This window comes from Hakea prostrata, chromosome 6 (genome assembly GCF_041222555.1).
Source record: "Hakea prostrata isolate BN-2017 chromosome 6, UWA_Hpros_2, whole genome shotgun sequence".
Classification (NCBI taxonomy): Eukaryota; Viridiplantae; Streptophyta; class Magnoliopsida; order Proteales; family Proteaceae; genus Hakea; species Hakea prostrata.
The window spans coordinates 28,280,789-28,305,155 of NC_142605.1; the positions used below are offsets into that span (position 1 = coordinate 28,280,789).

General features: G+C 38.3%; 1 protein-coding gene across 5 annotated transcripts; it reads right to left on the reverse strand.

The window, feature by feature from the left end:
• Positions 1 to 41: 41 nt before the first annotated feature.
• FUS5 (Proteasome component (PCI) domain protein) lies at positions 42 to 23,951 on the reverse strand. 5 transcript variants are annotated; one of them, XM_089160003.1, is made up of 9 exons: positions 23,578 to 23,951; positions 22,107 to 22,182; positions 19,952 to 20,040; positions 16,978 to 17,067; positions 15,939 to 15,983; positions 15,768 to 15,838; positions 9,614 to 9,752; positions 1,019 to 1,124; positions 42 to 705 (listed from the first exon to the last, which is right to left on the reverse strand). In XM_089160003.1, the coding sequence occupies exons 1-8, from the start codon at positions 23,734 to 23,736 to the stop codon at positions 1,053 to 1,055; spliced, it is 741 nt and encodes a 246-aa protein (XP_089016129.1). In that variant the 5' UTR covers positions 23,737 to 23,951; the 3' UTR covers positions 42 to 705; positions 1,019 to 1,052. The 5 variants fall into 5 exon arrangements, with proteins under 5 accessions (XP_089016129.1, XP_089016128.1, XP_089016127.1 ...); XM_089160002.1 differs by having other exon boundaries at positions 43 to 705; positions 1,019 to 1,127; positions 23,578 to 23,950; XM_089160001.1 differs by having other exon boundaries at positions 45 to 705; positions 1,019 to 1,107; positions 23,578 to 23,950.
• Positions 23,952 to 24,367: the final 416 nt, after the last annotated feature.

The window sequence follows — 24,367 nt, forward strand, 5'->3', positions numbered from 1 at the left end:
ACTTTGATCATTGACCATTGACAAATTGACCACATCCATAACTGTTAATAATAAAATAGTTCTGAACTTTGACGATTTTTAAACCAAAAAAAGAAAAACTTTTGACATTTGAAATTCTCAACTGGGTTGACAATCTAAGGTACATGAACTCGTTCATTTCAAATGTCAAACATGAGCTGTGAGTTAAAACAGGTCAAAATCAAGATTCAGAAACTGAGTACGACGCCCAATACAAAATGTGTTTTCAGATGAAAGACTGAATCAAAACGTTGCCAATTGGGTTCAAGCAATTCTTAAAACTATCCAGATCTAATCAAGCATTCTTATGCAATAAAGAAACAGCTGACAAAAGAAAATTTGCAGTCCTCAATGCATTAGTAATGCGTTAGTAATTTGTATGATTTTCACTGCCTCCGGTATATGACTATTGACCTTTGATCTTCTCTTGTCCATTGGGTCCAACTCAAAACATTCAAATTTATAACCAAAAAAATGTCATGAATCACAAATGCAGTGAATATATCCAGTTTGTACAGACTGACCGCAAGTTCAGAATCAAAAGGGCCAAAATGCTTCGAAAAGCAAAAGCTATATGATGCCTGCAGTGCCATGAATAAAATCTGGCAAACCACAAGAAAGAAACTTCCGGATGGGGTCATACCTAATTTTCTTTTATTTTCACCTCAAGGTATGGGTGGTCGCCTCCTGCAGTTTAAACCAATGGCAAAGATTAAATGGTAAAATGCAGACTGAGGATGCAAATATACAACGTACATCAAATCCACGTTAGGAATACTTTCTACAGTAAGGCCATTAAGGCATATACTTTAATTGCTCACACTTGAGTAGGGGAGGTATTGGTAGGTAGAAAAGACGAGTGTTTCATGAACCCACTGAAAGAATTTTCTGGTCATGGGGTTGCTATTAAACAAATATACAATGGGGAGAGGTGGGGGCTGTAAGGTGTCAGTTTTAAGCATGTTGAATCAATCACCACGTATGGAGCAAGGTTACCTACCTCTTGGAACGGCTACGATCTTCCTCATAGTCCATTACCCCACCAAGTTCAGAGTAGATCTCCTCATGTCCCCGGAACTCCATGTCTGCCTGCTTACAGTTTGTAACTTCTGCCACCACGTAAGTAAGACACATCGACCAACACATCCCACTCTCTTTTACTGATAACATGTATAAATATACATTTCTTTACTAGAATATAAGGAAACACAAACAAGATGGGCTTAAAAAACCCAGACACTCACATACTTAATTTATGCTTAAGAAAAGGCCCAACAGGGGGGGGGGGGGGGGGGGGCAGAAGTGTTTGTTTGAGTCAGCAGATGCCGTTAGTTGCTGACTTTTTATTTCTTCTATTTTAGACATCAAGTAAATCAGTAGAAAGAGCTAAATATTACAGAAAATAAACAATAATACATTATTTAACAAAGTAACATGGTGAGCTAATAAATGCAAGATTCCAAACTCTCATAAACCCACACACTACGCTAAAATGGACCAACTGAAAAATCAGGCCAACCCACTGTCACTGTGCCACATAAAGGAGTAGGCTATTCTTTCATTGGATACTGGTGACAGGTCTGAATTAGACAGTGCAACAAATCCAGACCAAATTCAATCAAATACATACCATGTATCTGATTGTGGTCAATGTCAAGGTGCTAGACAATCCAAAGTGTTTGGTCCTCCTAAGCGCTTAGGAGTGTTCAAGCAGTAGCCAGGCATCCTAGATAAAATTTCAGTACTTTTCTAACATATGTCAATAAAATAGCTCGTATCATAAAAAGACTAACATGCAGCCATATCAAGTCATCAAAAATAAGTCGCATCAAGTTATCAAAAATAAATATTAGACACATCAAATCATCAACAATTAACATACAAATAGAAGGCATTAGAACTGAAGAAGAAAGGTACTGGAGATTAGGAACAATCAAAATAAAGATTGGTTTATGCCCTTGGAAGTGGTCATTTTGAGATTTATCACATTTGTTTTATGTTGTTCCTACAATACATGATATTATCAGCAAGTAATTAAACTGATAATAGAAAAGACTATTTTCACATGAAACCTTTTGTATTACATAGCACTGAAAACCAGCTTTCATACAAATTGAAGATTGCTTAAATTAGACTTAAATTGTTGGAGTTTATGTTCCAATAAATTTTTTGTTCCATGAGTGAATGTTGTCGGAATTTGCTTAGAATGAAAATATATACTTTTTTTGGAAGTAAAAAAAGATGGATATTCACTGCAGTTTTAAGTTTTAACAATGTGTACCATATTAAGATTTATGAATATTTTACCGCACTTCTAGTGTGAGGATGACATTAGAAAGGGGTTCTTTTAAAGAAATTGATAAGAAAGGAGAATAAGACAAAGTAATGGAGAAGGAGATGGGTCTTCAGCTCAGCTTACCAATTTAGCAGAGGAATGGTACAGAGAATAGAAAGACAGAATATTTAGTTTGTAACTTTAGTAATGATCGAGCAGATGATGAGGTGGTGATACTTGACGATAAAGAGATTCCTCAGAGTGACTGTTTTAGGTACCTAGGTTCAATCATAAGTAAAAGAGGTGATTTAGAATATGAGGTTTCCCAAAGAATTAAAATAGGGTGGATGAAGTGGAGAGGTGCGTCCGGGGTCTTATGTGATCGGCGTATTCCATTAAAGCTTAAAGGAAAATTTTATAGGATCGTTGTTCGACCAGCTATGATGTACGGTGCAGAGTGTTGGGCTGTTAAAAAGAATCATATAGATAAACTCAGTGTAGCAGAAATGAGGATGCTAAGATGGATGAGTGGCAAAACTAGAATGGATAAGATAAGAAACGATCATATTAGAGTTGGTCTGGGAGTTGCTCCCATAAGTGATAAGCTTAGAGAAAGTCGTTTGAGGTGGCACGGCCACGTTCAACGGAGACCTATAAATGCTCATGTACGGAGAAGTGATATAATCCATATTAAAGGAACTAGAAGAGCTAGGGGTAGACCTAAGATAACCTTAGGAGAAGTGGTGAGAAAGGATATGTATAGTTTAGGCCTTGTATCTAGCATGGCCTCGAACAGAACTGATTGGAGGGCAAGAATCCATGTAGCCGACCCCATTTAGTTGGGACAAGGCTTATTGTTGTTGTTGTTGTAGTAATGGTATAGAGAATAGGGAACCTGGGATAAATCAGAGTTACAGTAGAGAGTTGAACGCACAAAAGAAGGAATGGAAAAAAGGATATTTTTTCTTTTGGGTAGGGTGGGAACCCCACCTGCACACAGCCACACAAGATCTCAAACCATATCTCAATGTATTATCTCAAATCTTAAATTTTGTGTTCTACCATGTTCATAATGAATAAGTAGAAAAGAATTCTGCATGAAAACGGAAGCAACTTCAAAGAGGAAACTAACCATAATAATCATACTACTATATAAAAGGAAAACCTCCAACACTTGTGGCACGTATTTTCTTAGACCAAAATACCCCTCCTAAATAGACATGAACCTTCTCAAAAAACCTGTAATCAATCAACCACACCCCTTAACAACGGTTGAAACCTGAGCCCATACACACTCGTCAGTAGAAAAGAAAAAAAAAAGAGACAGAGAAAACAACCCAAGAATGCAAAGCGAACCATCACATGCCCTCACTCAAACGACAACAACTCACTCAAACCAAAAATACAAAGAAAATCAACCGTTTAGTTTCCCCAGAAGAATTGCGACCTTGCCTCTGTCCAAACAGATGTAACTCTTTCCTGAAGGTTTTTACAGTATATAAGGCCGCAGGCCACTTGCTCTGTTATATCCCCTGCTTCTAAGCTGAGAAAAGACAGTTGATCTCGAAAGAATAGGAGCAATCGGGTTTTTGCAGTCTCAAACGTGGAGACAAATAGCTTCAATGGTGAAGTATCGAATCCGCTAAAAAGCCCTCATGGGCATGCGGAAAATGGTCATTCCCGTTTAGCTTCTGGTCATTCTTTGAGAAATGGGGATCTGGACGAATCTTTTAAGTTTATGGAGAGCATGGTATGTTAAGGTGACATCCCAGAAATAATTCCATGCACAAGCATGATTCGGGGACTCTGTAAGTTGGGTAAGACTAAGAAGGTGGCTAGGGTTCTAGAGATTCTTGAAGTTTGAATCCAACAAATAAGTTTGGATTTAATCATGTGGGTTGTATAATGGTGAGGTTTCTCCGGTTCCAATCCAGCGGTACCGAAGCTTCTTATATCTCTTCATATCACCAGGGGAAGCCTTCCGGTCTCTCTTGCAGTGTCTCTCTCTCTCTCTCTCTCTCTCTCTCTCTCGGCATGGAGTCTCAAAACAGTAGGAGCAAAGGCAGCGATGATGGTACACTAACTAGGGTTTCCAGCACTATGTCTGAATCCCCAGTGGTTTATCATGGAAAGAGAGTGGTCTCCGACGCAGCATTCGTGACAAAGAAGCTCTTCAAGAGTACCGGCAAAGCAGCCTGGATTGCACGAACGACTTTCCTGAATCTGGTGGTTCCTCTTATCATAGAGATGGATAGAGAGCAACAGTTGAACGACCTTGAAATGCAACAGGCCAGTCTGCTCAGAACCCCGCCACTTTCACATCCCTCTCCTCCCAACTGATGATTTTGATCCTCCCAGGTCAGGGAAGCTTGCTCATCTATTGGGTTTCGTTGCATTATTCAGATATAGTCTACGGTTTACTATGATTTGTTTTCTGTATTGGGTTGATTAGGTTTTAGGGTTTTAGCTGTATTGTGGTGTATTCAATCTATATAGAAAGCAGATTTTCTAGGGTTTATCTGTTTTTTCTGGTAACATAATGGAATATTTGACTACTTTTTGGATTCTGGTTTGAATTATTTCACAATACTGCTTTCCTTTCCATGGAATATATGTCTGAGCTAAACGGAAGTAGTAATCCATATCCTTCTTGTTCATAATGACGCATCCGAATTGTTTAAGATCGTCGTTTACTTACCCAGTTTTGAAAGCTGCATATAGAAATATATATCCTTCAACACTAAGAGCTGTGGCAAATGGAAATTCATACCCTAAATCAAATGCTTGATCCTTCCAGTTCTTCATTAGGATTAGCAGTCTAATTTAATTTAGAGAATGTTATCTTAGGGGAGTTTATTGAATCTACTATATTATATACAACTCCTTATTTGGATAATTCTAGGTATCAACTACAAAAGCAAGCCCATTTCTTGAGCACGTCGAAAACATTAATCAGTCAAGAGGAGGAAGAAGTGGTGAGACACCTCATCTCTGTGTACTATAAAATACTCATTATTAATGATGTGCACTATTAGTAGAAATGAACAATTTGTTCATCCCTTTTGGCTTGTACTTTTGCGTGTCTACGCTCTTAGTGCATATTTGTTCCTTATTGCTGTGATGAATATGGTGCTCCCTTGGTGGAGGGAATAAAAAAGAAAATATGTCTAACCTATTGGACGTGCATGTGGGTTGTTTGTGCACCCTGAGAATCATGTCGGAGAAGTATAATTTGTCTTGTGGTCAAATATAAGTTCGGCTTTAAAGCTGGAAGCATTCAATTTAGCAAGTTCTGAGATTGGTAGGCTCTAAATTTCAATATATAACAGTAGTTATATCTATTAAAATAAGGTTTGACATTGAATTTTGTAACAGAGCTTGAAATGAAGGAATTATAGGATTATAACCAATAAAGGAAGAACTTCAAATTCAGAAAATATACCACCAAAGTATTTGCAATCTAGGTTATTCTTACTAGGGGCGGACCTTGTTCAGTGGTTGGTGCAGTGTGAGATCAAGGCATCGAAACAGCTTCTCAACCCCCCCCCCCCAAACCAAAAAAAAAAAAGGAAAGAAAGAAAGAAAGAAAAAGCTGCTGGGGTAAGGTTGCAAGTACCCCCGCCCCCCACTCTACTGGTGCAGAAGCCTTCAGCCCTGGGTTCACCATTTTTTTATTCTTCTTACTAGAATAGCTTTTAATCCAACGGCATAACCTCTCTTATCTTACCGTCCCTTTATTTCCTGATGCTGACAACCTGTGCGGCACTGGTTTTCTGCCCCTTGCAATGAATCCTAATCCATTATGTGCACATGTGCGTACAGATGGAATTACAGCCGGTGTAAGTCTGGATACATATTGAGTGTATGAGCCCAATATGTATATTGTTTCAGGGAGGTACCAATATTAATGTAATACTAGATTAGGGTTGACCTAACCTCAGATACAGCCATGAATCAAGTATAAAAAACTCTTGAGTAGAAACTTTAATTCTAACCAAAACAGTCCGTAATAACTGTGTAAAATTCAGGTCTGGGTGTACATGAAAGTGAGGAGAACCCTTCCTCCAAATTACAGTCAATTCCATTGGAGAGTTTGAGGTATGAAGGTTACACCAAGATAGAAGGTTATGGGATAACTTGCAAATCACCACTGTGTTTGGCTAGAAAGAGTGCAATCCTTGATGTGATACATCTTTGCTGCAAATTCAATTCAATTCTGGTGAGCAGTAGAGGAGATTTAAATTGTGATGAAACAAGAAAGTTAGGACTCCCAGATACTGCAGCCAGCCACAAGGATCCAAAGTGGGATTGAGTGGGATCACACTCTTCAAAAGTCCTGATGGAACATAACCCAATCTTCAATCCAAGGCTAGTATATAAGAAAAAGGAAACTACCCAAGAAGCTCACATGTATCTATCTGTCAAATAAAAAATTGCATCCAAATAAACTAGCAGACAAGAAGACCAGTTTAGGACCACTCGTTGGTCGGAGCCTCTAGATTGGGTCATGTTGGTCTAGCCAGACCAAGGCAACTGCAGCACATTGCGTTATTCACTGCTGCAGGCCTCACAGCAAGATTTCGAGAACACATACCAGCCACCATTTCAGATTTCTATAAAAAAGGGATAGCAAGTTGTCTGATGTATCTAATGAGTCCTGTGGCGTGCACTTGCGGAAAAGTAGAGACAATTGGCAATTGAAAGGGTATTTATAGATAATGCTAGCGATTTGCCGATAAACCCAGAAGGGATTTTGTACGAAATCGCTCCTGTAGTTGGCATTGATTCATTTATGTGTGACACAGTGGCCACTGTCTATGAATGCAAAAGGTATTGTAAAGACCCCAGAAGATGCAGACAAAGATCTCGGTGATGAACTCAGAAGTGAAAACTGAAAACTGAATCTGATTAGCACAAGACAGAAGAAGAAGATACTTATGGCCCAACAGCTAACCTTGGTGTGGGTGGGATTTCCAGGCTCTGTTAATGGTGAAAGCATCAGAAAAGGATAGGTTGGGTTAGCAAAGTAGCGTAAAACAGTAGGTTTGCCCTCCTTCAAGGAGTAGTTTGGCCATTCAGTGACGTCAAACCCACTAACATCGTCACAAAAGGGGATCAATTAAAGGAAAGGATCACCCTATTTACAAATTTGTAATAGTGGGATGCATGCGTAATCATTTCAAAACCTGGGGGTTACCTGAGTTTTGGACTAGTTGATGATGTGCTCTTAATATATAAGGGATGAGTAACTCTGCACAATATATTATGTATTCCAATACATAATTATTCTTCACTTGAGTATACTGGACCCTTTTTTCATTAGATAATTTGTTATGTCTAGTAGTAACAAAACAATATTTTTACGGCCCAGAACCTATTATGGTAATTATTCGCACAGAGGTCAAAAAGATAAATTAAGCTATGCTAAAGAGAACCTAATTAATTATGCATACCCAACATTCTAAGTTATTTACTTTACTTCCATTACATGAAACCTACACGAAAACCAGAAAATAATACCAGAGTCAGACCATTAAAAAATTCAATTGACCAATTAGTCAGACCATAAAACTATTAAAAAGCCCGAAAAACTATTCCAAATAACCATGAGAACAGGATGTATTGTAGATCTACCAAAAACCTAATTAAATATTCAGATACATTAGATCCTAGAGTTTTTTACGTGTGGGTCCTCTTACTAGAGCATAAACTAATGTTGGGTCTCCTTAGTGCAATAAATTACGTTTGGGTCCCAAAGCAACTAACACCTCTCCTGCCATTAAATTTTTTAAAATTTCAAATCTGAAAGGACTAAAAGATGGGTCAAATCATTTAATGACTAAAATAACCCTCTCTACCTATCCTATATCATTCTCATACCAATAATCCTAACACCTAATCAAAACCAAGATTTTTAATTCTCAGACAACACCATTCTCAGCATGTGAAAAGGCCTTCTGAGTGTAGTAGTAGAAGCAGCAGTAGTGGGGATCATATCTGCAGATACACCCTTCAGCATCATGAGATGAGGTCCGAAGATACAAAATCCACCATTGAAGCGAAGATCCCCAAGCTACATGACAAAGACCCACAACAAATCTGCAGATATCAGTTGAAGCATTTGATGCGTTTCACAAGAATTTTGGAATACTTAAAAAACCAGAAATCGAGAAATCCCTAAAAATTGAGAGATTCATTATGGAGTTCTTATATAACACATAGATTGAAAAGGAGTCATCTGGCTGAATGGTAGATTGAATTAGATAAATTTGAAAATATCAGAATCGATCTTTACTGTTTCAGCATTGGCTGGAGTACCAGTTAATGGCTTCCTCAGAAGAGGACGATTTCTTGATGCTATGCTAAACTACACTCTGGTATGGTTGGTGGAGACGTTCACACGTTAAGTGCGTGCCGAGCTAAACTATTAAAAGGATTATTTCTTGGCCAGTTTTGTTAGTGTATAGTTCTAAACCTTTAACTGAGGGACTTTTTTCCTGTTGTAATCTCTTCGTCATTCTTTTGCCACTGTTGTTGTGGGACTTAATGTGAGATTAGACACGGGTGTTCCTTGAGAATCAAAAGCTTCGGTTTTGCTTAGGAATTAGAATTATAGGCATAAGAATAAAAATGGGATAGGTAGAAGGGGCTATTTTGGTCATTAAACAACCTAAGTGGTATTTTGGTCCTTTCAGATTTGAAATTTTAAAAAACTCAATGGCAGGAGATGGTGTTAGTTGCTTTGGGATCCAAACATAATCTATTACGCTAAGGGACCCAATATTAGTTTATGCTCTAGAGGACCCACACGTACCTATGAGTTATTAAGACTCGTTTAGTAATCCCTTTTCTTTATGTTTTTAATGAGCAATAAAACCTAAAGCCATTTCTAACGAAATATAGATCTGAACAACATGGAATGAGTTCTAATCATTGCCCACTTGATCACCAAGATACATAGATCTGAACAACTTGCATGTCTGCAGACTCCATGTTACCATGTCCAAGAAAAGAGCTCCCCATATTGAGAGCAGAAGTGTATGGGCAATGTATTAGTTGAGCATTTGATAGAATATAAAATCTGCTATATCATAGTGAAAGGGGAAAGAAGAAAAGAAAAATGTATAACATTAAAAACATAGTAATGTTTTTACAGTCCAGCACCCAGGCCCTTTTACTTACATATATATTTATTTATTTATTCTGGGAGTGGCTAGGGGCAGTTGCGTGGGTGATTCTACAAACAGCGATCAGCGAATGACTTGGAATAACATAAAGTGAAAAAAAAATATCACTAAATGAGGAATGAGTTCAACTGACCTTGAGAGAGAGAGTTTTCTTCACTTCCTCCACCCTATCTTCGACTTCCTTCCGGTGCTTCTTGTCCACCTCACTCATTGTATCTGCCCATTTTATCTTCTCTTGGATTGAGAGGAGGAGATTGTCTGAAGTAGTTAACCTGCAATATGGTTATCTTTACGTAAAGACAATAGATTCAACTATCGAAATAGAAGAGTAACTAAACCACTTCATATCTGCAAAAGAGATTTCAGCACAACCACTGAATGAAGTAACATAGAGACCCGCAAAAAATTGCACGATAGAAGATCTTGCTAGTGCATTTTATTGTTTTTCACTTCCAAGGACATAGCAAAGGATGCAAATTGTGAAGGGGTGCAAATTGACTTAAAGTGACAAAAACCAGACTAACATGAATGGATCCAGGAAGTGGATTACAATTTGCAAAATCAACGCTCCCAAAAAAAAAATTGCAGGCATATTAGTTTTGCAAACTGAGATGGGAATGCTTTCAACTGCAATTTACTTGCGACCATGGATAGTGACCATGGATAAAGATCTCGCTCTCAACCCCTCAAAAAAGATAGATCTTGCTTGAGTTGGCGAGATCTCACTCGAGACCTGGTCTTTTTTCTCAACCAACTTGAGTGAACTTGAGGGCCCATCTTGGGGTTTTTATGGGTCAGCTTGGACTCAAAGTTGGTATCCAGCCTATTTTCGGCCTTCTAAACACACTGGTGGCCTTAGATTTGTGAAAAGACAACCCTAAATATGTGTTCTACCTCGAACCTAAGTTTGAAACCAAAATGTTACAGAAATGAATATGCAAAGTAATAAAACATAAAATATAAAACCATTAGGACATATATATGAAAAGCAAGTTATAAGATACATCAAATAACCAAAATAGCAATAGAACTCCATCCAATGAGTACGATACAACATCACATTCTTGACTCTCGAGAGTACAATAATACAACTATCATAAGTTCATAATAGAAGTGTTGGGTATGGCTCATGCTTCACATTTTGTTATCGACGACCTTTCCCCCAACACACATGGGGTTTGGAAGGTCCGATAAAAAACAAGGCAAAAATGGAGGTTTGGAAGGTCTCGGCGAGCTAGGAGGCAAGAGATGGCATTGAAGTGGCTAAGCGGACTGAGATTTTGGTCGAGACTCACTACAATGGAGGTTCTCGCATGCGATCTTGACTCGCTATCTCAAAATAGCGAGATCTCCCAAGATTTCAAACCATGCTTCCAACAACATAGCCTCATCCAAACTAATTGGGATGCATGCTGTTAGAGGGTAGTATTAGAGAGAGAAAAAGAGAGAAAAGCGGATTCCTCTAATTCGAGAATGCTGGGTTACCTTATTTGATGAGGATATTATTTCCTTTTTATGATTGTGTTCTTAGATCTGTAATTGCCTATTAGTTCGATAAATAAAGACTTATGCCAGAGGAGGAATGCATGATATTGTGCGGCCTCCTTGGCTCTTCTTACTTCTCTTCCTCTTTGTATTGCCTATTCTTTTTCTCCTTCTATATTAAATATGTTCTCTGATTTAGACGGTAGTGAAAGTAGTAGTAATGTAAGCAGCTTCCATGACCACCTAAGGAGGGCTTCCCAGTACCCTACGGTTCACCAGCAACCAAGACAATTCCGGCCAACACCAGGGGTGTTTTGGCAGTTTTGCAAATTTTGCGATGTCCTAGGTTTGGTTCCCATTGAGTCCAATTTGTTGTCTAGACCTTGGATACATTTTTATCTTACTTCTCTAATTAGTATTTTTGCCATTTATTTAAGAGTCTTAGTTTACGTGAGATTCCCAAAGATGTTGGGATCCCACAATTTGAGTCTTTTTTTATTTTCTTATTTGTAGGACTGCATATCTAATTTTATAATTAGGATTAGATCCTCTATAGTGAGTTAGTTAACAAAGTAGTCCAGTAGTAGTTAAAGTTGGGTTAGTTTTGGATAAGCCAATAAGAGCTCTAGTTGGTTTACCAATGCAGAGTCCTTTATTATTTGAAGGCTATAAATAAAGCCCTCCAGCTATGTAATTTTCAAGTTGAAATTGAAGAATAAAATTCTGAATATGGAGGCAAGTAAGGTCATGGTCTTCTTGGGAGGGCCAAAGTGGATTTGACTCTTCATCTTCTTCAAGTTGAGCCATTCTTCTTTGATTTCGGCAACCAATCTTCAACCTCAAGCAGCAATTCAACAATCATAGCAGCCCTTACCATCTTCAAGTAAGTACAGCCCCTTCCCCCTTCTCCTTCCTCATCTGCAAGACCCTCCCCACCCCTCTAACCCTAATTATGGAACTTCCAGCAACCCTCCTCCTATCAATAAAGAATTTGGTTAGGAACTTCCAGCAGACCCTTCCCAACCCCTTCCTAACCTGACACCCCTAGGAGCTCTCTCCCTTCAACCCTAGTCCCCCCCTACCTTTCCCCTTCTCTGTCTACCCTTTCCCTATCTTTAGCTTGCGGCAGCCAAGAAACATAAGTGCAGAATTACTGGAAAGCAAAGAAGAAAGAAAGAGAAGAAAAGAGAAGAAAAGGAAAGAAAATAGAGGCAAGAAAGAGAAAGAATAGTCAAGAAGCATGCAAGATTGCCCCAAGAATCTTAGGACAGCCTCTCATCTGCACCCTCTTGGCCCTAAACCTTCCCAAGAACCAATCGTAGGTCTCCCAGCCTCTTCCCCGCTAACCGCAAACTTAGACCCTATCCCCATCCCATTCTCAAATCTGAATTTTATCCTAAAATCTATCCCATTTTGGTGTCAATTTTGATCCTTTGTTCCTCAAGTTCTTCCTTCCCATTTAAGGCCTTGTTAAACCCTAATTTTCCCCATTCCACCCATCCCATATTGGACAATGTTAAAACCCTATTTCCCCCTAACCCATTCCACACATATTAGATATTCGATTGCTGGTTCAAAAGGAGAGTATCCTGGAGTGACCAATTTTAGGGATTTATCTCAAATCTCAAAACCCTAGAATTTTGGGTTACATCAAGTAGGTTGCACTTCACATCCTAATTCCCGAGATTATTAGGTCTAATCTCTCTTATGACACTCGAAGAAGCATCACCACTGGTTTGGGAGACTTTCTGGCCTTCGTTTGAAAGGGAGACAACACCTCCTGCTGGTTTCAGTTTTTTGGATGATTTGAATGGATTAAAAAGTGCTAAACTTTTATCCTATTAAAGGATTCTTGCCACAACTTCTGGATCTGAAGTTAGTTTGGCTTCTGAAACTATGACTTGAAATTGGAAGATTCAAGTATTGACCTGCCCAGATTTTCTGCTTCTTCAAAATTCTCTGTTCTGCTAGTCCAAGGTTTACTTGTAGATCAGAAGTCGTTGGATTTTGTGCTGGGTTCTGAAGTGTTTTTTTGAGAGTTGGGTTATTCTGTCAAGAACTTGTTCTGCAAAAATTCGATTTTCTAGGTTGAGTCCTTGAATTCTTCTATTTCTTCTGTTTCTGGCCCTGCAATCATAGACATTGACCTGAAGTGTGCTGAAGGAGTGTAATTAGATTGGTTTCGGGACTGTTTATGTTAAAGGCCAGTTTTTATTGTTTGGTCTTGACCTGTTTTGAGTAGGCGGCTGGATTACTTCTCGCAGAAAATCTGTGGACAGCAGTGGTACTTGATGGCTGAAGCCAAGTCTGAAAATAGAAATGCCATGGCTGAGGTCAAATCCTCTTCCTCCCAACGACTTACAGAACAGAAACTTGAAAGGGCTTCTAACTTCCATCAGTGGAGCAAAATTATTAGGGTAGTAACTATTGGAAAAGGGCAACAAGACCATTTGACAAGAAAACCTGATACTACAGACTCTAACTGTGAAATGGTGGATGCCCAAATTTTAGGACAAACATTGAATTCTATGGAGAAACCTATTGTGGATCTTGTTACCCAACAAGTTTGAGAATGTACTAAACTCCGGTCAAAACAATCTACCCTAAATGAGCTGTCTCAGGCATTTTAAGAGTTGGTAGGATTAGGAGGGTCATCCTTTGACTAATATTTTGCAGACTTCAAGAATATGTATGAAGATCCCAACTCCATACTTCCCATTATTTCTAATGTTACTGACATGCAAAGGCAGTGTGAGCAACTTCCTGTTATGAGTTTTCCAGGGGTGCTTGGGAAGGGGTTTCACTAAGATCCCAAGTCCTTGGTCAAGACAAAGTGCCCACATTAAGGTTAGGATTGTTTCGCCTAGGGTTAGGGTTTGGGGAATGGAATGCTGTCCTGCAGTTTAAAACTAGTGATGTTACTATTTTTAGTTTTGAAACAGTTTCAGAAAAGGTAGAGGCTAAGGTACGAGTGTTAGGGTTTTTCTGAAACTTCTCAAAATTCTGCAAATTTTACTTGAAGAAGATGAAGTGCAGAAATTCTAAAAACCAGAAACTAGGGCTGCTTCGGGGAAACAAGTGTTAGGACTGGTACCTAGAAGTTTTTGTGACTCTAGTGAGGGTGGAATGGGTCTAAACAGAGCAAGGCATAGGGGAATCTTAATGGGGTTAGGATTTGGAAGCCATGGGGAAGAAGGAGATAGGGGGAGGGACTCTAGGGTTGGAGGAAGGGACTGGGGTAGCAGAAGATTGAAGGGGAAGGGGCAAGGGTGATTGTGATGGGGTGGGGAGGGTTTCCTAGGTCAAACGAGAGGGGGAGAGCTCTGGGGATGCTGCGTTTGATGGGGATGGCTTCTAGGGTTTGCACAAGAGAGGCGGAAGGGCGAGAAGGATGTTGTACTCACTGGTGATTGGAGGTCGATTGCTGGAATGGCTGCTTGGATGCGTTGTTGATCTCTTGAGCTGCTGAATTGAAGAAGACAAAGAAAAACTTGAAAACATTTTACTCCACCAGGGCTTACGGCTTACCCACGCAAGAGACCTTGAATCACATACACTCAATTCATTAATTCATCCAAAACTGAAACTTACAATGCAGAAAGAGTCTATTTATAGACTAAAATTAAAGATTCCGACTCAAACTGGGATCTCCTTAAGACCTTAACTGATGAAATCCACTTACAACTCAAACTAGACTCTTATCAACACTTTAGAAAAGGAATCAAATTACTAAGACATTTCAACCCTTAGAGTGAAATCTCACCAACATACTTTATCCTTTTGTACAACTCAGCTTACTATGCTAATTAGAAAACTTAAAAGCAACCAACTTAGGACTCTTTCAAACAACTCAGCTCAAAATAGAATACTCCAAGCAAATCCTAAACAGAGTCAAACTGGACTCAACTAGAATTCTAGAAAAGCTAATAATAATTCCAAAAATAAGGGCCAAATGCCCAAGATATCCCTCCAAAGGAGTTCAGCCAGATTTAAGATTTATGGAGGCTGCTTGGATCCTTCCTAGGGGCCCCACTTAGGCTTTCGTCCAGCGGGTCCCTCTGTTCACATCACACCCTGAAGTTGAAAATATTGCTACCACTATAGAGACCACTTCTAAACCACCACAGACTGAAGATATAAAAGCTATGAAGATGTCAACAAAAGGACTTTATTCACTTCACCTAGTTTCAAGTAGCCCAATCCTAGCCATCTGTTGCTACATTTTTATAGACAGGTAATTCGATAGCCTGCCTCTCATCCACCTGTCGACCTTGGATCACTGATTCAGGTGCCTCTGGTTACATGACTAGCACTCCAGGTATCTTTTCTATTTTTCGTTCGTCTACTTCCATCAGCACCCTTGTGAATGCTTTTCATGCCATAGTCAAAGGTAATGGGACTGTTCCTCTAACCCCAACCCTCACCTTAACCCTAGTTCCTTATTTACTACATTTTCCATTTATTTTTATTGACTTATCATAAACTAACAAATAAATATAATTGTTCTGTCACCTTTTTTCCTGGCTTTTGTCCCAAGACAAATCTCACAAGAAAAAAGTAAACTTAATGGCAAGATGTATTTTTTTCAGGGCTACTCATGACATTTTAACCCTCCCAAAGGCAAAATTCAAGATCTATCAGAAAAACCTCTACTGAACCAAACAACAAGAAATCTCAGCCACAGGAAAGTGGTTCTTTTCTAGTCAACTTAACACAGCATTATGAGAATTTGAGGGGGGGCAGAGGTTATTTGAATGAAAAAAAGTTGCATTCCTTTCCCATTAATTAAACCCAAGTGTTACCAGCTACTTAATGTCTGTATCATACTCCCAAGCTGCCCTGGTCTCAGATCCCTCCCAGCAGCAAATTGCACCTACAACGGTATAAAAAAGAACAGCATCCAAATAAGGGCCCCGTTAATATAGTAAAATAGAATTATACAGCTTAAAATGAAGCCAAGGAAGTGAGTAAACCTCAAAGCATCTCCGAAACTGATCCAGCTTTCCCCTAACTATGCCCTACAAAAAAACCCAAAGAGAAGAACTCAGTCATATACTTCTTTTATGCACTCTCTTCAATGCTCTCAGATATGCTATACAAAATCTGAAGGCGCTGCCAGCTGAACAAGCTTGGGCAGATACAAGAAAAGTCTGAGCTCAAACTAGAACCAAGAAGCAAATCCCAAGGCTTACACCAGCCAAACAAGTTCATGGCTTATAGGGTATTTTCTAGGTAGTTTACAGACACAAAGATTAAGCTTCAAGCTGCAGTTTCACACGTCCATATAACAACCTAGAATTTTAGCTGATGCACGCAAATTGAAGTGTTCTTTTTTTTTTTTGTTTGGGGGGGGGGGGGGGGGGGGGGAGAGGTTTCTTTTTTTCTAGATTTTCCAACCCGGAAGGGGGATCTGAAGCTCATGTGCAGCCTAGTAGGTTGAGGATCTGAGCCTGGCAGATACTGCCATATGTAAGCCTCAATAAATGAATGCCTCAAATAATAATTTGATGAAATCGTTGCACAATATAAAAATAAAATCAAATGACCAAACATATTAAAGAAGAAAACAGGTAAAAGACTACTGTAAACTTCAAAATGTAAGTTATGTTCATTTCCTTGCATAGGAAACCAAGAAAAAACTTGATGACAATGCAAAGCTATCATTAAAAGGAAAATGAAACAAGCATTTAATATTATAATTAATTAATGCAAGAATATGCTATTCCAAATGAGAACTTGATCAATTAAAATATTAACAGTTGCATACGGTAACATTTGTAAAGATAGACTTTAAAAGGTGGGGAACTGACATCAATACAAGTTATGGATTATTTTATTTAATAGTAAAGAGTACTAAATCTTGATGACCACACTCCTGATCCAATTCGATAAATTCTCCTATCATGGTGACCACTAAAATCACTTTGCTTCTCAGTCCAGCGAAAATAAATTATCTATTGGAATCAATAAATCACAAAATTACATCAGAGTGGACAAAAAAGAGAAACTTACAGCATACATGCACTCATTGATAAGGAAATCTTCAAGTTCACGTACATTTGTAACATCCAGTTCCTGCATCAGTTGATCATAGAAGAGTACCTGGCAGAAACTACAATTAGAGGCTACTATCAAGGTAACCATATACAAAAAACAGTAGATGAAGAAAGGTCTCAAAACTGAAATGTGACTCAATACTGACGGCCAAGAAAGAACTGTCAACAGAGCAGAAAACATAGAAATCATTCCTAAAAACAGAAATTATTGTTGCACAATGACTTGTATCAACAATCAAAAATTAAAATGCTTGCTAATAATTTTATGAGAAAGATTAACAGAGAGTAACCACAAGGTTCAAATTGCATATGAAACTACCAGTTGCTTAAATATTGTCACAAGTGCCTATCCTAAATGTAGTTCCAGGTTTTGGATTTGACCCTGGTTTCGATGAGACTCAAAGATATTTCACAAACTCAAGAAGTTTTCAAGGTTTCAATGGATTTTTGTTTAAAATATCAAGGATCTCCCATATTAGGTCCTGAAACTTCCAAAAGACAATTGTTTAGTCTTAGGGGAACCCTAGATTTTAAAGGAACACATCCAAAATGGTAATTTGACTTTGGATTCCAGATTAGTGCTATATGGTGTACCAAGTAGTTATCCTATGGTCATCGTTTCTTTGTCTGTAAAAAAATTTTCTATCTGAAAAGGTGTCCTTGCTGAGAGCTAGCCCCTGCCTGGAGAAATTCTTCCTTTTTAATAGGGAATCAATCTCAGAAGATATGACCCATGGTGAATCTTCACCCGTGACTTAATTGGGGAACTAGCTTATCATACCACCATCAATCATATTTTGATGAAGTAAAACATCAAGAAATGGACCTCCAACTATAGACCTTGTTACCAGATTTGAGATTCCATCTACTGATTCTCCTCTGGTATCAACCCAAAGATTTTCATCTTCTGCACCTTGTAATGATACCCCTAAAAGCAGGCAGATTAAGCTCATGGGGATTCCCTTCCTTCCAACACCTCCCCTCACAACCTTATTCCCCAACTTTGGGTTCTCCTGTAAGAAGCAAAACATCATGAAATGGATCTCCAACTCCAGTCCTTGTTACCAGATTTGAGATTCCACTCTTCTTGCAACAAACCAAAGCATTTTCATCTTCTGCAACTTGTAATGATACCCCTAAGAAAAGGCAGATTTAAGCTCATGGGGATTCCCTTCCTTCCAACACCCCCTGTCACAGCCTTATTCACCGACTTTGGTCTCTCCTATTAGAGGCAGGCCGCCTCCTTGAGGTGCATGTTGTAGGCCTTCTCTCTGTCTCTGACTCTAATTTAATCTTTTATTCATCCTTCCCCCACCCCCTCCAAAAAAAAAAAAAAGGGGGAAAAAAAGGAATACTCTATTGTTTGTAAAAAAATAATTTTTAGGAAAGGGAAATTTTGTTTTCACCAAGCCAAGCACAGCAGACTCTTGTAAGTTATGACCACTTTTTAAAACACATGGCTATTGAACTTATAACACCTCTTTTGCTGAGGTTATTCTTGTAATTTCCTTGTCCTTCTCTTCTCGCCTTTTCATCCTCTCATTGTTACGCCCTTAGCAATGTGACTCCCCTTTTCTGGTTATCCCTGATCCTTTATCATGCTCAAATAAAAAAATAAAAAATAAAAAAGATATTTTCTTACATAATTATTCCAATAAAATCTCAAAAATTCATATGATTATATCCATATTTGAACACAGTTCTTGGTCCAATGCTGTGCTGCATCAAAATTGCATAACAGAAGCTTCTGAACAAAGTACAGCTCTGCTCCACTGCCATTAATCCCCTGGCATAACCTGCTCCAAGTGCTGCTCTCGATTTTAGGACCCTCACAGCCCCACCTCTTCTGTAGCCTTCATAATCCTTACTTGATACATCATACATCAACCACAGGCTCTTCCAAGTTCCAACACTTCCTCAAGCTCTGGCTTACCAAAAACAAATTTAGCTTTTCTACAGTGCCAGATGGCAATGTCCACATCCCCCATGAAATTGCAGGAAACCACACAAATAAAAATAATTTCAAAGACGAAGATACCATCTCAGTGCTTTCTTGTCAGTGACCATTGGAATGCTTCATTCTCGGCTGCATGCAGAGATTATTCAAGTGTTCAAGGAGGAAAATGGGTTAATTGGATTGACTGTTCCTATTGGATTACAACACTGACATTCAACCAAAAGGAAGAGAAGCAATTAGAGCAGGAGAGAGGAAACAGGATTTTCAGACAATCTTATAAAATTACATCAGTGGAAACCTTAGACAACTTGTTGAAGTGACAGATCACTGAATAAAGGATGAAACATCTACTTATGAATTCTGTTACTAACCTAATGGACATACCCTTTAGGAAAAGCAATACACCTCCTTCAAATATGAATCTTGATAAAAAAAATTACACAAATTTATAGGTGCTCCAAATGCATTCTAAAGGTACCAAAATAATAAATTTGAGGTTTCACTGAAACAGACAAATTATTAAAAAACAAAAAATCTACCAAAAAACACATCACCTGATCAGAAGGAATCTAAAGTACGTGCTTGGAAGGAGGCAAAGCTAAGCCATTGAGAAAGTTAAGCACCAAATTAAGTGGCTCTGCTTTGCAAACATGTCAAAAGTGCAACTCAATTCACAAAATGGGTATGCTGGACTAATTAATTTATCAGAGAAAGGAACCAAGATACAGTAATCTCAAACAGCAGTTATTTGTCACAATCAAAATAAAATGAAATCCAAACTCACGTTACACAACAGAAATATCAGTTTATTCTAGGAACTTGCCATGTACAAGCAAGAAATAAATAATCACAAATCACATGTTCACAAGGAATATGCGCAAGAACACCTTCGAACCCAGGAAAAGAAAAATCTTATTGAGATTTATACACCATCACAAGTAGGAGAGTAACAAAAATGTGATGAATACAATACCTTGTTTATTTCAGCAAGGGTAAGCACGCTAAGTTGCTTTAGCTTGAGGACTTGATCAGGTACCAGCGGTGGAAGACGAGAAGCATTACCTATCAGCCATAAATATTGGATGGTAAGAAGTAATCATAACATATGCATTGTGTATTTCATCTCTATAAATAAGAATAAATATAACAGAGAATAAGAACCAGCATTAACAGGATCATTGATTTGTATATAACAGTAACTTAAGAGCTTCATGGACAGAGATATAAGAAAGACCAAAATTTCCCAACCTACAGGAACTTTTAAAAGGTACTTGAATCTATACATGGACGAGTATCCACACAGAACAGCCAGTTAAAATCTAAGCCAGTGGAAGCAAATTTAAGAGAAAACCCATGCTGAATAGTTAATGCACCACCAAGGCTTGAGTCCAGAAAAGGAGGAATCTCTTACCAGACAACCTGATGCAGATGCATCATTCAAAACAGGCTTGTTTTATTAGGAATAAGTCAAGGCTTGGGATTTATTCATGTTGCCTTTGATCCCATGGGTTTCCTATGTAATAGGTCACCAGCCCAAACTACAGGTAATTAGGTTAAACTATGGAATTAGCTTCCATAATTAGTTTAACTTATGTGTTAGGATAGAACCAGTTCTGCGCTGGTGGTTCAAATCTAGGCATTAGAATATTCCATGCTAAACTAAGAGAATCTTTTGAAATATTTAGTTAAATATCTTAGTGGGGCTGGAATGGATTAGGACTTTGTTTTGAGCCTATTTCCTAAGTTACCTAATAGGTTCAGAATTGGGTAATAGGTTCAGAATTGGGTTAGGCCTTCCTTTTAGTGTAGAATCTCATTTGGTCTTTTATACAAGGTTCTAATCAGGGCAGCCATTAGCATGAATTTGATTAACAAAGCTGCTCCTGCTGCCCTCTGCTAGGACATATCAGCTCAGTGAGTGATCTAACTCCTTGGGATTGATCTGAGAATATTCAACTCCTTGTGGTGGGAAAGTGCTTGGGAGGTTCAAATCGAAGTTTCTGTTCATTCTTCTCCTTCAAAATTCAAGTTGAAGATCAAAAATCAAACATTTAATTCAAGTCTCCACATACAAATAAGGATTTCCACCCTTGTAAGCTTATCTTATCTCCTCATCCGGCAGCTATCACCTCCAAATCAATATCGAACCAAATCCCACTTATCCTAGGGAGACTCCAATTTTTACATAAATCCAACTTTCACCAAATTCAAGCTTGCCTTGTTCATACAAGGTCCTGGTAGATTGGCCCCCAGTTGGACCCTTTCAATCTAGGGCTGCATCGACTTAAATGTCCCCAATGAATTGATTGCGAGATAGAAACTGGATTTGTTTTGGAAATTCGAGGTTGTTGCCTCCCTCCCTTCCCCCAAGTTTTCTCCCTTGCTCCCCTCACTAGTAATCTCTTTCTCTCCCTTTTTTCTGTTTGCAGGTAGTCCTTGCTGTAGCAAAATCCAGATTCAGGTCCTACCACCAGCAGACCCTTCTATCTGATCTGGTATTACTCTTTGCATAAGGTATGTCTCCCCCTTCCTATACTAGCCACTTGGTCTGCACCACAGCCACTGTTTCAGTTTCCTGATTTAGAAGAAACCATTAATTTGCAGCTCATAAACCAATTTTGTTATGAAGTGCTTCCTCATCACATAAAAATCTAGATTAAAACAAATACAACCAGATGTTTAATTGATATACAAAGCATATTCAAGGTAGTCAGAGGTATCACACTGTTTCTTCCATACCAATCATGAAACTCCATTTTTCCACCTACTTCAATATCATATAACATTCATAAAGTATGTTCTTTTTACTACTTCCAATAGCCATCTCAATTTCCAATAATAGCACTGTCCAATCATTCACAAGTAATCACAAGCTACATAATAGAACTTGAATTAATTCGATAAACAGTGATGATGTAAATCCTTCCAGACTAGATCCTAAGCATCTAGCTCAAACAGATAAATAGACGGTTAAAAAATATCCTAAAGTATAAATTAGCATCAGCAATGAAATTATTATCCTTTGATCCAGTGCATAGGTCTGCTATTGGAATCCCAGCAAGTGGTCTGATATACTTGTCTTTTCATTCTACCAATTAGGATAGGGGGAGGGAGTTACAGAAACATACTTTTGTAATCACTCCAAGTGCCATGGGCAAATAGACGAAGCACATCAAGAAACACGGAGTACTCAGTCCCTTGAAGCTGCATCAAGTTTGTAATGAAGCATGTCAGGCAGCTGCAAGAATATACTAGTGTGACAGATGAAAAACCATGTTTAAGTTTAAATAAGTTGTTTTTGTAACTGCTTAACATTTAGCATAGCAAATAGTAGCAGTAACAAGCTTGAAAACATATAATCAGATATTAAGCATGATATGGGACAGTTAAAAGTTTGAAATTTGGCTGATCCCAAACCTGATTCTAACTATCTGCAAGAAAACGTATAATCAGGCATCATGCATGATATGGGATGGTTAAATGTTAAAAATATAGCTGCTTCCAAACACAATCCTAACTATCAGCAATTAATAACATGAAAATATATTAATGAGTGTGTGTGTGTGTGTACCCTCTTGGATAGATGCACCATCATAGGCATCAAGACCTGTTCACTCATCTGTTTGAACACTGCAGAAGAGGGAGAACACTCAAAACCCAAAATAATTTGCAATAAAATTTCCATGTGTGAGAAATGGTTAAATTCCATTTTAGAGAGTCTTTGAGAGGATTATTCTATCAAAAACTACTAGTGATGGTCAATCCTATGTTTCTTGCGGTTCAAGCCACAACTCAGCAATGAGCAGCTCCAACTATTGAACATAAATCAATAGTCACCCTCGGTTACCATCCAAATCCTGCCCACTTTCTGCCTCAATGCTCAGAAAGAGCCCTGTTCTTGCATTCCCCTACAACTTTTCCGAATTAATTCCGTGGGTACATATAATTCAGAAGAAAAAGTTCACAAAGAATCCATCAATTGATATGTTTCCATCAAATTCCATTTCTTGTTTCAACAAATATAAAACAAATCTTTATTATGTCGACTAATTTATTGATCTGTACTCTTCCTATTGAACATTCAAGATGTAGGATCTTTATATATATTTATATATATAATGAAGTCTGCAAGATTTGCTTTATCTATCTTGAGAAGATTTATGCTCTTTAGGGTTTACGTAGGTATCACCAAATTAATAATAGAAAAATCCTAAATTATTGCTCATATGCTATTAGGTAGCAACGGTATAAAGCTCAGCATGATGAAAGTGAACGACCACCATCAAGCATTAAAATAAGTGAAATTATGAAACCCTCACCGAATTAGTATACGTTGCGGGCAAAATTCTTTCTAATAAGAGGAACCTTAATATCCCTATATGCATAAGGATCGAAAAAATTTAATGCGAATTAAAACCAAACAAAAAAATAAATCACTTGAATAGAGATGCAGAAGGGAAAATAACCCGTCAAAACTCGATGAATTTCAAGGGCCAAATAAAAACCAAAAAAAAGAGCATACGATCCCCAAAGATGGGAATAACATCCAACAAAAACAGGAAAATGGCATGACTAAATGACAATCGAATAGAATCTGACCTCTGCAACATTAGGAACAGCTAGAATCTCTGAAAACGCGAAAAGAGAAGAATGCGAGGTTGCTGCAACTATCATTTTCGCAAGCAATGACCCTTTTAGACTCTCCGCTTCCTTCACGTAGTACTGTATCATGTCTGCTTGCTTCTGCTTGATATCCATTTCGTACTACTTGAATAGAGGAACAAGTACAGCTTCAAACAAGCAGATAAATCTAAGAAGCCATTAAGCCATAAACCAACGATGATTCGCTCGCTGCGTAGGATCGATTCAAAAACAAGATTTGAGAGGTGGGTTTAGCGAAAGATTCAAGACTGTTCTCTCTTTTCCATCTTTACATTTCACAGTTGCTGTCTGCCTGTCTCACTAAAATAATGCGGTTAAGCGAAAGGCAGGCTCTCCTGCGTAGATGCCTACGCCCGTGACTCTCACCCGACTGTAAATCACGCGCCACGTTTCGACTACGGGGTCTCACCTTGAAGGGCGCAGCATCTGACGGCTGGGCTGGTGCCTGGTGCGCACATCCCCTAGTGGCGAATATAGGGATACTATACGTAGGGGTATAAAGGGATTGGATTCCGATTGAATGGTAGTAATATCATATCTGCATCTGATTATATTATGATAAATTCAAGGAATATCTTATCGATTTTCAAATAAATTCGAATGATAATCAAATAATTATTTTTTTAAATAAATTATTTTAAATGAGTATGAATACAGATTGAATACAAGTTTTAGTATACCTCGTTGACATCTTTACCATTTTATTTGTGACGGTTAAGTTTGAAAT

Coding starts and splice junctions, on each gene's coding strand:
- FUS5 (XM_089160001.1), bottom strand. CDS start 23,736: ATGGATATCAAGCAGAAGCAAGCAGACATGATACAGTACTACGTGAAG. Junction 15,839..15,938: donor AGTTTCGGAGATGCTTTGAG/GTTTACTCACTT, acceptor ATACCGTTGTAG/GTGCAATTTGCTGCTGGGAG. Junction 706..1,018: donor GATCGTAGCCGTTCCAAGAG/GTAGGTAACCTT, acceptor TTTAAACTGCAG/GAGGCGACCACCCATACCTT.